Source organism: Pipistrellus hanaki (genome assembly GCF_964339955.1).
Source record: "Pipistrellus hanaki genome assembly, chromosome: 1".
Taxonomy (NCBI): Eukaryota; Metazoa; Chordata; class Mammalia; order Chiroptera; family Vespertilionidae; genus Pipistrellus; species Pipistrellus hanaki.
In genome coordinates, this window is record NC_140503.1 from 116423301 (window position 1) to 116437239 (window position 13939).

Genomic DNA, 13939 nt, shown 5'->3' on the forward strand with positions numbered 1-13939 from the left:
ACCATAGTAAATATAATACTTAGCATAAAGTTATAGCCTTTGGAATTTAAAACATCTCCAATTGTGTAGCTGGCCAGTTAGCTCAGTTGGTTAGAGCATGGTGCTAATAAACATCCCCAATTGCAAGATTACATAAAGGGAATAACATTAAAATAATGATAATGATGCAAATGCTATTCAATGGATTTTAAATTTTAGATCAACTATGGATCAAGTATAGAAGAGAGGTTATGCTGTAGGCATAATATATTAGCAACCTTGAAGGTATAAATATATAGCTAGGAGAATATATAGCTAGGAGAAACTAGGAATTTTGGCCAAGGTAGGGAAAAAAGAGAGGCGGAATAAAGGGAAGGAGTACTAATTGAGGTTTAAATATATTAAAATTACCAAGTAACAACAGAAAACATTAATTTGGATAAATATCAAACATGAAGAGGAAAGAAAAATAGGGATGTAAACAGTATAGGTATAGTAAGTCTCAATTTTTCATCTTAAGAAATTAATACACAAACTAATAAATTTAATAAATCAAGTTGATAAATCAGAGATTAGAGATATAAGCATATCTTCTAAAATCTTAAAATAATCAGAATTAAACAGTGAAAAAGAGTTAATAAAGAAACTAACCAGGAAATATAACGAAGAATAAGGAAAAAATGGGGCAAACTTGCTAGTTATCCTAAAATACTATTATTTTATATTTTCCCATTTGGTTACATCCTATCTAATTAAAGAGTAATATGCAAATTGACCATCACTCCAACACAAAAGATGGCTGCCCCCGAGGAACCAAGATGGCGGCATAGGGTAGACACCCAAATGCAGCCTACCACAACAAATTTGAATTTAGAACTGGAAAACAGGGGAGGCATTGCCCTGAAGCACCGGACGGCTAGCTGACAGGAGGCTCTGCCATCTGGAAAGGAGAGAGAAGGCGTGCTGACCCTCAGGAACTGTGAAGGTGTGGAGAACTGTGCGCGCAAAAAGGCGCTGGCTTAATCCCGATGCTCGGAGAGGGCTGGCCGGGCCAGGCTGGGATGGGATGGCTGCTGGCTTACTCCCGGCGCGCAGAGAGGGTGGACAGCTAACGCGCGGCTGGCTTTCTTGTTCTGGAGGAAAACAGAATCACCCTATTGCTCTGATAAATGGCCCCAGTCAGGGAGAGGCCAGACTGTCAGGCAGCGTGCAGAGATCTCTCAGAGGTGTGTGAAGCCAGCGGCCATTACTGCGGGACTTGGGGAGGAGCCCCTGGGAAAACAAAGCTTGTCTGCACCACCCCAAGACTCCGCCCCATCCAAGCTGAGCACAGAAGCTCTCCCAGCGGCTGGCTTTCTCTAAGGAGGGACTGGCCGAAATCCAAAGCTTGTCTGAGCCTTTACCAAAGAGGTGCGCGCACAATGCTAGACTCACCGCGAACAGGACTTTTCTAAGGCGAGACTGACAGGGAACCAAAGATTGTCTGTGCCACCCCAAGACTCCGCCCCAACCAAGCGGAATACAGAAGCCCTCCTAGCTGAGGCACTGCTGATCCTCACAGCCAATTGGCTTAGAGATCAACGCTTCCCAGTAATACCAACAATAAACAAGGCTTAACAAGACTGCACACACAGCCCACAAAGGGCTGCGCCAAGACTGTCCACCGCAGGTAACTGGGAAGGCTGTGCTCAGGGCTCTACCAGAACACCTAGCACACAAAGCTATTCCATCAAATCAGGGAAACAACTAAAATGCAGACAAGAAAAAAAAAATGCAGACAAGAGGCAGGACACAAAGGAAGGAGATGGAGGAAAAGAAAAGAATGGACATTGAGTTTAAAACTACAGTTATAAGGCTTTTCAAGAATATCCTTAAAAAAGCCGATAAAATAAATGAGACCTATGAGGATATGAAAAGGGATCAACTGGAAATAATAAGGGATCAACTAGAAATAAAGAATACATTGTCTGAAATAAAAATTATTACACAGAGTCCTAAAAACAGACTGGAAGATCACAAGAATCAAGACAAAGATTTAGAACACAAAGAGCCAGAGGACACTCCTCTGCAGAAGCAAGAAGACAAGAGAATCCAGAAAGTTGAAGATAATGTAAGAAACCTCTGGGACAACTTCAAACGAACCAACATCAGAATTATGGGCGTCCCAGAAGAAGAGAGAGAGAGCAAGATACCGAAAGAATACTGGAAGAAATAGTGACAAAAAACTTCCCCCACCTGGGGAAAGAAATAGACTTACAAGTCCAGGAAGCGCACAGAACCCCAAACAAAAGGAATCCAAAGAGGACCACACCAAGACAGATCATAATTAAAATTCCAAGAGCAAAAGACAAAGAGAGAATATTAAAAGCAGCAGCAAGAGAAAAGCAGGTAGTTACCTATAAAGGAGCACCTATACGATTGTCAGCTGATTTCTCAACAGAAACCATGCAGGCCAGAAGGGAATGGCAAGAAATATTCAAGGTGATGAATAGCAAGAACCTACAGCCAAAAATACTCTACCCAGCAAAGCTATCACTCAGAATCGAAGGCCAGATAAAGAGCTTCACTAATAAAAAAAAGCTAAAGGAGTTCATCACCGCCAAATCAGAATTACCGTATTTTCCGGCGTATAAGACAACCCCCTAATTTTACAGTTAAAACATAGGTTTAGGCCTATATTCGCTGTATAAGACTACCCCCCACTTCCGAGGCAACATCAGTTCTTTTTTTAATAGACCGCCTCTCTGACTCTGGCCAATCTGAGCAGGCTTTTTACTAGAACACAGTGTAGCTTCGGGTACAGAACATGTCGTCTCATATGCTGGAAAATACGGTATATGAATTGCTGAAGGGGGTTATTTAGGAAGAGGAAGAAGATATAGATAAATATAATATTATGAACAACAAATATGTAACTATCAACAAGTGAATCTAAAAACCAAGGGAATTAAAAAACCTGATGAACAATATTAACTGGTGAATATAATAGAATCAGAGGTATGGAAGGGGAGTGGACTGAAGATTCTCGGGGGGGAAAGGGAGTGGGGATGCGGGAAGAGACTGAACATAAACTGTACACCTATGGATGAGGACAATGGGAGTGGGGAAAGGACATAGGGTGGAGTGGGAACCTGGTGGAGGGGAGCAATTGAAGGGGGTGGAGAAGAGGAACACATTTGTAATAATCTGAACAATAAAGATTTATTTAAATAAAAATAAAAGATGGCTGCCCGCCATGTGGACACAAGATGGCCACCACAAGATGGCCAGCAGGGGAGGAAGTTGAGGGCGACCGGGCCTGCAGGGGAATGCAGTTGGTGGGGACCAGGACTGCAGGGGAAGGTAGTTAGGGGTGACCAGGCCTGCAGGGGAGGGAAGTTAGGGGCAATGAGGCTGGCAGGGAAGCAGTTAGGCATCAATCAGGATGGCAGGGGAATGGTTAGGGGGTGATTAGGCTGGCAGGCAGAAGTGGTTAGGAGCAATCAGGAAGGCAGGCAAGTGAACAGTTGGGAGCCAGCAGTCCTGGATGTCAGATTGGAGAGGGTGCAGGCTGGGCTGAGGACCACCACCACCACCTCCTAATGCACAAATTTCTTTTACTTTAATAAAAATATATTTTACTTTAATAAAAATATATTTTAAAGCTAAAATATTCATTTATTCTGGAACCCCAAGTATTTTAAACTATTCAACCCATGTCAAGTCTTTTGGCCTTCCACCATGCTTTCATCCAATGTTCTCCCTGACTCTATGCTTTGCTTCCTCAGTTTATTACTACTCTCTCTACTATGTTTGATATGCCTTCTCCTTTCCTCTTCTGACATAAGCCAAAACTGGTCTTCCTTATCCTAGAGCAAACAAAAAATTTTCATTTGCCTGCAGTGGTCTGCATTATTCCTCTTCTGTTTCTCTTCTTTTCACTTAAAAAGTAGTTTCTATTTCCCCCTGAAATCTGGCTTTTAAAGTGCAATAATGCTTTTACAGTCCTCATTCTACTTAATATTTTATTCAAGCATTTCACACAGAGCCTTTCTTTTTACTCCTTTTTTCTTTTTTTTTCCGAAGGCAGGATGAGAATGGAAAGGGAGTGAAATATCTCACAAGAACACTGTTCCAAAGAACACCTGGGCTGGCATGAAGTTCCAATTATAAATGCATCATTGCTTTGCTCAATAATATTTAATCTCTGTCTTTTGGCACCAAAAAAAAAAAAAATCCAAGTAAACAACTAGAAACAACCAGTCTCTCAATATGAGGATTGTAATATTTATTACCCTTTCATAATCATAGTAATGTGCAAGAAGACTAACAGAATACAAACCTGAGTTAGGGAAACATTCTCAAGATAATTGAGTCTAAAGCTCAATATGATGACACATTGCCTTAGTATAGTTATCCTATAATAAACTCAACATTCCCCAATGGAAACAGTAAAATATCTTACAAATGAAGAAATAAAATAAAGAAACCAATGAAGTTTACCATTAGACAATATCCTGCTTTTCTTTAAAATATAATAAATTTTGACTGTTAAAAGTATATTAATTTGTTGCATCAAGTCATTCAAGTCTATTTGCGAGATATAGGGCACACTTTTGGTAAGATAACTGAATGAAAAAGATCCATAATAAAGCATTAATTGTGAGCCTCAAAGCTACTGGGAGAAAGAAAAAAACCACACTAATGTAACCATATTTATAAAAAAACTAGCTGACTTTATTATCAATGTCAAACAAGTCTTTAAATCAATTAAAATTTATTTAATGAAGTATAAGCTACTTTCACATTTGTCTATAACCATAGTAAATGCAGTTCTTGGCATAAAGACACAGCCTTTGGAGTTTAAAACATCCCCAATTGCAAGATTACATAAAAGAAACTCCCATTATTGTTTATGTGATAGTGGATTCGTTAATCAAATTAAAATAATTATACTATGTAGAATAAAATAAAATGGAAATAATTTACTCATAAAATTCATATTTAAATCATTTTTATTTACAAAATACTATCCTGAGAATGTAGTTCCATTAAGCTCCAATTTGAGCGTAAATATAGTCACTTAAGTAACAGCCGTTACTTAAACTGTAAATGAGAGAAGTCAAAATTACTTTTGATACAGATCATGTCTCAGAGAAATGTACACTTGAAACCTATATAATCTTATGTCACCCCAATTGTTTTAATTAAAAAAATAAAATAAAGTAAAAATAATTGCTTTTGAAGAGAGACCAAAAATATTGTCAAGTTTCTTGTGGTTCTGGATGTTCACTCAGTAGTAGGCTCATTTGAAGGTGGATTCAACCCTGATGGGACCTCACTTCTACTTTCTGGATGTGAGGAAGGGGGTGGGGGGAAAAATCCAGCTCTTGGGGGAAGATAATGAGGAAAAGCTCTCGGTGAGTAGACATTTCTCACTGTTCAAAGAGATTAATAAAAGACATTTTTAACTTTAACCACCTGTACTGAAGCCCTAATAAATCATTAGTTTATAATTTCCAATCTTTACATTAAAAAAATTGACAGAATTAGTACTTGATCTAACAAATAAATCTTTACACCATTGAGAAAAATATACTTTCTTCAACTACACATGATTAAAGGGAATATCATAAATTTTAGACCCAAATTTTGTCCTATGAAAATCTAACATCTTAACACTTTTAAAAAAGAATTACTTCAAACTATACAAACTTACTTTTAAAAAGTTTCCATGCAATACAATTTTCATTAGACTGAAAATTCAGACTAGTAATTCCCATTTGATGTTATCATAAAACATTTACAGCTATATCAGAGACTGTCTTAAAATTCACCAAAAGAAATTATTGTAATTCACACTTAACATACAGGAGGAATGATGGAAGGCATTGACCACATCAGGCAAATAATAGGCTTCTGCCTAGTGTTTGGTAATTATTATGTACCTATTCTATAGAAAACTATAGTTCTAAATGGCAATGTAATAAATTATTCCATTTTTCTGATGTGAGGCTGTGAAAGAATTTCAATATATTCAACAATTAGTCTAAACACATTTTAAGTTTTAAATGAGAGCTACTTTTTTAAAAATGACTTTAAAAATGTTAACCAGGCCCTAACAGGTCTGGCTCAGTAGATAAAGCGTTGGCCTGTGGACTGAAGGGTCCCAGGTTCGATTCCAGTCAAGGTCATGTACCTTGGTTGCAGGCACATCCCCAGTAGGGGGTGCAGGAGGCAGCTGATCGATGTTTCTCTCTCATTGATGTTTCTAACTCTCTATTCCTCTCCTTTCCTCTCTGTAAAAAAAAAAAAAAAATCAATAAAATATATTTTAAAAAATGTTACCCAGTAATTTTAATGCTAAAATATAAAATGTAATTATTTTTACTCATTGGCATAATAACCAGTTTCTATCAAATAAGATACAAATAGCCGGGACTGGTTTGGCTCAGTGGATAGAGCGTCGGCCTGCGGACTGAAAGGTCCTGAGTTCGATTCCGGTCAAGGGCATGTACCATGGTTGCGGGCACATCCCCAGTAGAGGGTGTGCAAGAGGCAGCTGATCGATGATTCTCATCGATGTTTCTAACTCTCTATCCCCCTCTCTCTTCCTTTCTGTGGAAAAAAAAAAAAAAAAAAAAGATACAAATAATTTCAGTCTTAACCTAACACTGAAACAAAAGCCAATGATTTTCTCGACAAGTAAAATACAGAAATTCTTCCCCAGTATTGAGATGAATCAATCTGAAACTCATTACAGTCTACCAATGGTTGGCTGCCTTCCCAATACTGAAAAGTAATGGTATATTCACAGAATGTGAGAAAGGTTTTCCTCCACTGTATTACCACATGAACAGGAAATAGACTTACTATATCTTATTACTCTATAAAACACACATTAGTTTCTTTAAAGCATACTTGCGAACGGAGGAGGCGGTGGGCCGGGAAAGTCCCCTGGAGGAAAGTAATCGTGGGAAGCGCCGTACATGCTCCCCGGAGGCGGAGGGAAGGGAGGGCCTCTTCTCAGGTACGGGCCCCTCGCGTCCATTGGGAACAATGGGCCTCTGACCGGAGGAACAAAGCCAGGGCCAGCTGCTTCACTTTTGGTGGGGAGAGATGCATCAGGCACATTTAAATTCTATAACAAATTGACACATGGCAGTCACTAAAAATATGAGCAAAATTTGTAATCACTTTCCTAAAAATCTTAGGCTTAGAAAGCCTGAAGCACCTAGGCAGAAAGCACTTCATGATAATCTTAAAAATGCTCCAGAAAAAAGACTGTTTTCTATATGATGAATTTTTGCCATCACAAATATTTTATTAACTCGATTGAACCAACAAAGTAATATTCTGACTAAAGACATGACAGAATAGACCAAAAGTGCAAAAATATACACTTTTATCAAGTACATACTGAAAAAAGATGCCTATGTTTATAATTTCAACATAAGATAAGGTGAACAAAACCAAAATTATAAACATAGTAACAAAAATGTATTTTAAAACATTTAGATAAAAGTCCAAGAGGGAAAATCCAAATTCTTATTTAACTATAGTACAATAACTCAAGCCTCTTTTTTGTAGACAAATTATAGTCTATAAGTTGTATTTTCTCACCATCAGGTACATTTCAGAAAAGAAACAGCTATAATGCTAAGTAAGAAGTCCATATATTTGTCAAAAATGAATGAAACAGCTTTATATTAAAAAATAGATTGCTAGCTAAATTTCTATTCTAGTAAACCAAGAGATTAGAAGGCTTCTAAATAATGAATAAAATTCCACTTTCAGTACTTACACCAAGATCATCTTTGCTATCATTTCCACTGGATTCCATTTCTGAAGACTTTGGCCCATCTAGACATAAAAGTTAAACTATGAAAAATGCATGACTTATCACTCCATTCCTAGAATAGCCCCAGATCACAAAGGATGTTGACACTTCCCACTCCCCTCATCAGCACATAAACTAGCTTGACACTAGCACCCTGTATTAGGGCCACGAGAGCAGCTTGAGGTCCCTGGGAATTTCGGTAGAATCAGCGTTCTACAAAGGCATATGGCAGCTTGTCCGGAGGCAATCTTGTCACAAGCAGTATCATAAGGAGACTTCTAGGAAGTAGCATTTCTATCCCTCCATTCTTTCTTTCCTTCCTTCATTTTTCTCCAGCCTTACTTCCTTTTTTACCTCTCTCTCCCCTTTGCTCCTTCTTTTCTTTCCTCTTACCCTTCCTTCCTTATTCCTCCATCAAGAAGCACAGACTAGTGCCCAGTCAGTTTGGCTCAGTGGATAGAGCATCAGCCTATGGGCTGAAGGGTCCCAGGTTCAATTCCAGTCAAGGGCATGTACCTCGGCGGCAGGCTCAATCCCCCATGACTTTAGCCACTGTTTCTAAATAAATGTTCCAACTTTGTTATCAAGAACTACTTAGTCTCTGAGAACATTCCAGCCTAGATTAATCCAATTCTGATTCCACTCTTCTTATACCTGAGCTACTTAGCACTTCTGGGGGTGAAATAAACCAAAGCCGAGTACACTGGCATCACTCCAGGCTGATAATCTCCAGCCATAAGTCCAGCTGCCTCTGCCTAGTTTTGTGTGTCTTCTAAGCCTGTTTTCTCCTCAGCAATTTCAAACCTCCATTTTCCTCAAAACTACTATACTAGTCACTTAGAAACTTCCTTAACTTTTTGTAATCAAACATATAAATATAACAGCAACTATATTCCTATGATCTTTCCTCCTATTATAATGGAAAAGGATCCCTCTGGACAATCTATAAAAGTGATTCTGTGCTCAGAATCCTCCCCCTCCAGCTTCCTCAGGGATTTTCCTTTCTCTGTTGCCTTGCTCATCCCTTTTTGCAAGTCTGTCCCAATTATTATCTAAAAATGAGACAACAGTCCAGCCAGCACAGCTCAGTTGTTGAGAATCAACCTATGAACCAGGAGATCAAGATTCGATTCACAGTCAGGGCACATGCCTGGGTTGTGGGCTCAATCCCCAGTTGGGGTGTGCAGGAGGCACCAATCAATAATTCTCTCTCATCATTGATGTTTCTATCTCTCTCTCCTTCTCCCTTCCTCTCTGTAATCAATAAAAATATTTTTAAATGACAGAAAAAGAGAATCCCCTTACAGCTAGCTACCTCTCCCCTTAACAATCAAGAATTATTCTATACATATTGTTCAGAATTCCTCCCATTTTGTTCTCATTTTACTGGAATCTATTTACAACATCAACTGGTCTATTGAAACTGTTTTCTCCAAAATCAAAAAATCTTTTTTTGCAAATTAAAATAGACCCCTTGAATCAAAGCCAAAGAAACCAAGATGGCAGCACAGGTAAGCACCTAAACTGCTGCCTCGCACAATTTCCAAACTACAACTAAAAGAACGGGCATTATCCAGAAACATAGGAAAGATGGCTGAGTAAAAATTCTACAACTAGAAGGAAAGAGAAAAGCTCTCAGAGAATCAGAGGAGCTGCAAAGGGCTAAGGTACAGATATGCACGCAGAGAGGAATGGCGGCTGAGACTCCGCCCCATCCAAGCTGAGCACAGAGGCTTTTGCAATTTTGCAAGTCTGATCCTATAAGACTGTCTCCAATACAGAAGGTATCCCAGAGTAGACACAGCTGATACTCACATCCAATTGGCCTGAAGGTTAATTCCTCCCAGTGGTAACAACAACAATTAAGACTTAACTACAACCAGGCTGTACACACAATATACAAAGGGAAGCATTAAGAGTGTCTACCTCAGGTAACTGGGGAAGCTGACCCACCAGGCCATATAGGACACCAAACACACAAAGCCATCCTATCAACTCAGGGAAGCAGCGAAAATGCCGAGACAAGGAAAGAGATCTCAAAAAAAAAAAGAAACAGAGGAAAACAAAAGACTGGATATAGAGTTCAAAACCACGGTTATAAGGTTTTTCAAGAATTTCCTAGAAAAGGCTGATAAATTTAAGAGGATTTGAAAAAGGACCAACTAAAACTGACTGGAATAAAAAATATTATACAGAGACACAACAGCAGACTAGAGGAATGCAAGAATCAAGTCCAAGATTTAGAATACAAAGTGGCAAAGGACACTCCTCCGGAAAAACATGAAGAGAAGAGAATCCAGAAAGTTGAAGATAGTGTAAGGAGCCTCTGGGACAACTTCAAGCATACCAACATCAGAATTATGGGGGTGCCCGAAGAAGAGAGAATACAAGGTACTGAAAACCTATTTGAAGAAAAAAATGTCAGAAAACTTCCCTCACCTGGTGAAAAAAATAGACTTACAAGTCCAGAAGGTACACAGAACCCCAAACAAAAGGAATCCAGAGGACCACAGCAAGACACATCATAATTAAAATGCCAAGGGCAAAATACAAAGAGAGAATCTTACAAGCAGCAAGAGAAAAACAGTTACCTATAAAGGAACACCCATATAATTATCAGCTGATTTCTCAACAGAAACTATGCAGGCCAGACAGGAGTGGCAAGAAATATTCAAAGTGATGAATAGCAAGAACCTACAACCAAGATCTACCCAGCAAAGTTATCATTCAGAATTGAAGGTCAGATAAAGAGCTTCACAGATAAGAAAAAGCTAAAGGAGTTCATCACCACCAAACCAGTATTTTATGAAATGCTGAAAGGTATTCTTTAAGAAGAGGAAGAAGAAAAAAGATAAAAATTATGATCAACAAATACATATATATCAACAAGTGAATCTAAAAGTCAAGTGAATTAAAAATCTGAGGAACAGAATAGACTGGTGAACATAATAGAATCAGGGGCAAAAAAAGGGAGTGAATTGATAATTATCAGGGGGAAAGGGGTGTGGGGGGTGCAGGAAGACTGGACTAAAATCATACACCTATGGATGAGGACAATGCAAAGGGGGGGGGGGGGGCGCGGCGGGGGAGAGAGGTTAAGGGCAGAGGGTATGGTGGGAACCGGGTGGAGGGGAGCTATGGGGGGAAAAAGGAGAAACAGTTGTAATAATCTGAGCAATAAAGATTTATTAAATTTGAAAGAAAAAAATCTTTTTAAGTTCCTAATGTTATATATACTTCTGATGTATATATTGGATATATACTGTATTTCCTAACTTCAGTGGGTTACTTTGAGGTGGTTTAAGGAAAAGAATGCCTGAGAAACAATAGATTCCTCATTAAATGTTAGTTACATCTAAGTACAAAATGTTTAAATAAGATAATTGGCAAGGTTACAGACAGAACTTTCTTTTTTTATTAAAGAGCCAGCCCTATGTGTACTTAGTGGTTATCTTGATGCTGGCCTTGAAAAACAATGCTGTTCTATCCCAATTTTAAAAAGTGCACCTGGCATGGTATTGAGATTGTGGGCATATCTGGTCTCTGGCCTACAAGGTCAGGCAGCTAAGTTTATCTTCATCATCTTCAAATGGGCTAAAGCAAACTAGAAAGCAACATTTTATCTAGGAAGAACAGCAGAAAATTCCAAACAACAGTTTGTTGTAGAATGGGGGTTTTCCTTCTCAGAACCTTTAAAAATAACTACCTGCCCCTAAAGCGGCGCAGTCGTGTAGGGTCCGCCTGTGTGTGGTGCTCTTGCGGCTGCCCTGGCCAGTTCAATAAATCCTTGCCTGCTTTTTTAAATAAAAAAAATAAAATTAAAAATTAAAAAAATTTTTAAAAAAAGAAGAAGATAATTGATCAGACCAGCAATAGAGCATGTACTCAAATTATTTTTCTGGTGAATTTTCACACATCCATTTACATAAGCCTAATTTCCCCGATTGCTAAAAAAATTAGAGAATTAATCATGAAACAGAGTAAAATTTTATTTCATAGGTTCAAACCTATGGTGCCCAAACCAATAACCAAATATATGTAGATGCCACAGATGTGTATAAATTAACAAGAAACATAAAAACAGGAAAATTTCAGTAAAGAAATTTTGGCCTTAAGACTACCACAGATAGCAATGATATGATCCTTTATTCAGCTTCTAGTTCTTTAATTTGCCACCATTACTAAAAAGTATTTTTTTAAATATATTTTATTGATTTTTTTACAGAGAGGAAGGGAAAGGAATAGAGAGCTAGAAACATCGATGAGAGAGAAACATCGATCAGCTGCCTCTTGCACACCCTCTACTGGGTATGTGCCTGCAACCAATGTACATGCTCTTGACCGGAATCGAATGTGGGACCCTTCAGTCCGCAGACTGACGCTCTATCCACTGAGCCAAACCGGTTTCAGCCTAAATAGTATTTTTAATACATACACACAAGTATTTCTTACCTGAGGGCATATTAAAACTTCTGAGTTCTGCGGGTCCAGAGAGTCTACCAGTATTAGAATAAAATCTGTCTTGCCTTTGTGAAGGAAGAGCTGGATCAGAATAAGGTTGGCCTACAAAACAAGTTTTGAAACATTTTCTTTAGAAAAAAATAAATCAAGTTTACTTAAGTTTAATATATTGAATGTAGAGATTTCTCTTGCTTCCTAAAAGATAATATGGTAGACAAATAGTAAAGAATTTTAGGAAAATTACATATTACACTAAAAGCAGTAACTATTTGCTTTTGTAGTCAACACAATTATGATATTCTACACTGAATCTTAAAAGTTCATTTATAATGTGTAAATTAAAATACAGGGTAGGCCAAAAGTATGTTTTCAATTGTGAATACATGAAACAGAGTTTATATATATATATATATATATATATATATATTATTATTATTATTATTATTATTATTATAGAAAAGCAGGCAAGAATTTATTGACCACAGCAAAAAACACTTAGAACAGTGCAACAGAAAGGGCTCCTTCAGATTACCCCCTGTTCCAATCAATGGCACACACACTTTCTGAGCAGCACTTCAAAACATATTAAGTGGAAAATTGGGTCTCTGAATGGTTTGCCTCAAAACAAGAAAAGTTCTATTGGGACAGTATCCACAAATTACCTGAAAGATGGGGAAATGTGTAGCTATCAATAAACATTACTTTGAATAAAGCACTTTTGATGTTTCTCCTGAAATTGTTTTCTTTTATTATAAAATCTACAATTATTAAACAGTACACTTATCACAGTTTTTCTTAAGACAGGGAACACATGTAGTCTTTTCTTCCATTCCCTTATGTTGCATATACTGGCTGACTTTCAAATATAAATATAACTATACTCTTCCCATACCAGACGAAGGAATCATCATCCTATGATCATGTTCCCATGGAGGTGAAAGGGACCCAGTGTCAGAAGGTTCCCTGTGAGGATCAGTTGACTTATCATAGCTTGATTTTCCTCTTTCATTAGTAATCAGATGGTCCTGAGGATTCCCTGGACCTCTTGAGCCTAATTAAAGAAAAAAAAATATATAATTCTGTCTTATCAAAAAAAATATTATGAGAGCTATCATCAAATAAAATCCAGACAGTTTTTAAAAAGTGAAAACAATCCGATTCCAACAAAATTTCCCTAAACTAAATTAAACTAAAACACTGTCCTACCAAAGCCATTTCTAGGACAATTTTGCCATGTGCATCAACAAGTACTTACTTATAAAATTTGTTTGTAAATGGTATAAGCATAATAGTTTACATATAAAATCAACGGTTAAATTTTATATTATAAATAATGTCTGAAAGATAAAAGTAGAAAGTAAGTTGCAAAGTAAAGATTTCTATATCAGATGCAAAAAGATAATTATAAAATAAAGTTTTCGTTGCTTAACACATTAAGCACCATGTCAGTAACCGATGACTGACACTGTATTTTCTATCCAGACTGTCAGTCACTGGTGCCACCAGCTTATCAGTGAAATTGGATATCTTGGACTACACAGAAAGGAAGACAGAACAGGCTCGGCACTTAACGTACTGAACTAATCCACCACGTCAAAGAGCATGATTTATTTAAAACAGTCATCTTAGGGACAATATTCATATTTAAATGATTCTACAACTATTTAAAGTATTTCTTAG

General features: G+C 37.6%; 1 protein-coding gene and 1 pseudogene across 11 annotated transcripts in view; one reads left to right on the plus strand and one right to left on the minus strand.

Annotated features, from left to right (window-relative positions):
* Positions 1-13939, plus strand: part of LOC311620775 (neurofilament light polypeptide-like) — a 1158328-nt pseudogene that overhangs the window by 781709 nt on the left and 362680 nt on the right. The window lies entirely within an intron of this gene.
* The window catches only part of MIA2 (MIA SH3 domain ER export factor 2), a 95866-nt gene continuing 86156 nt past the window's right edge, over positions 4230-13939 (minus strand). For all 10 annotated transcript variants that reach the window (XM_084867170.1, XM_084867173.1, XM_084867171.1 and 7 more), the window contains 5 exons: positions 13152-13310; positions 12251-12361; positions 7763-7821; positions 6880-7099; positions 4230-5396 (listed from right to left, as the gene is read on the minus strand). In XM_084867170.1, coding sequence (XP_084723296.1) covers positions 5248-5396; positions 6880-7099; positions 7763-7821; positions 12251-12361; positions 13152-13310 — 698 coding nt within the window. In that variant the 3' untranslated portion in view covers positions 4230-5247. The remainder of the gene's footprint in view (positions 5397-6879; positions 7100-7762; positions 7822-12250; positions 12362-13151; positions 13311-13939) is intronic.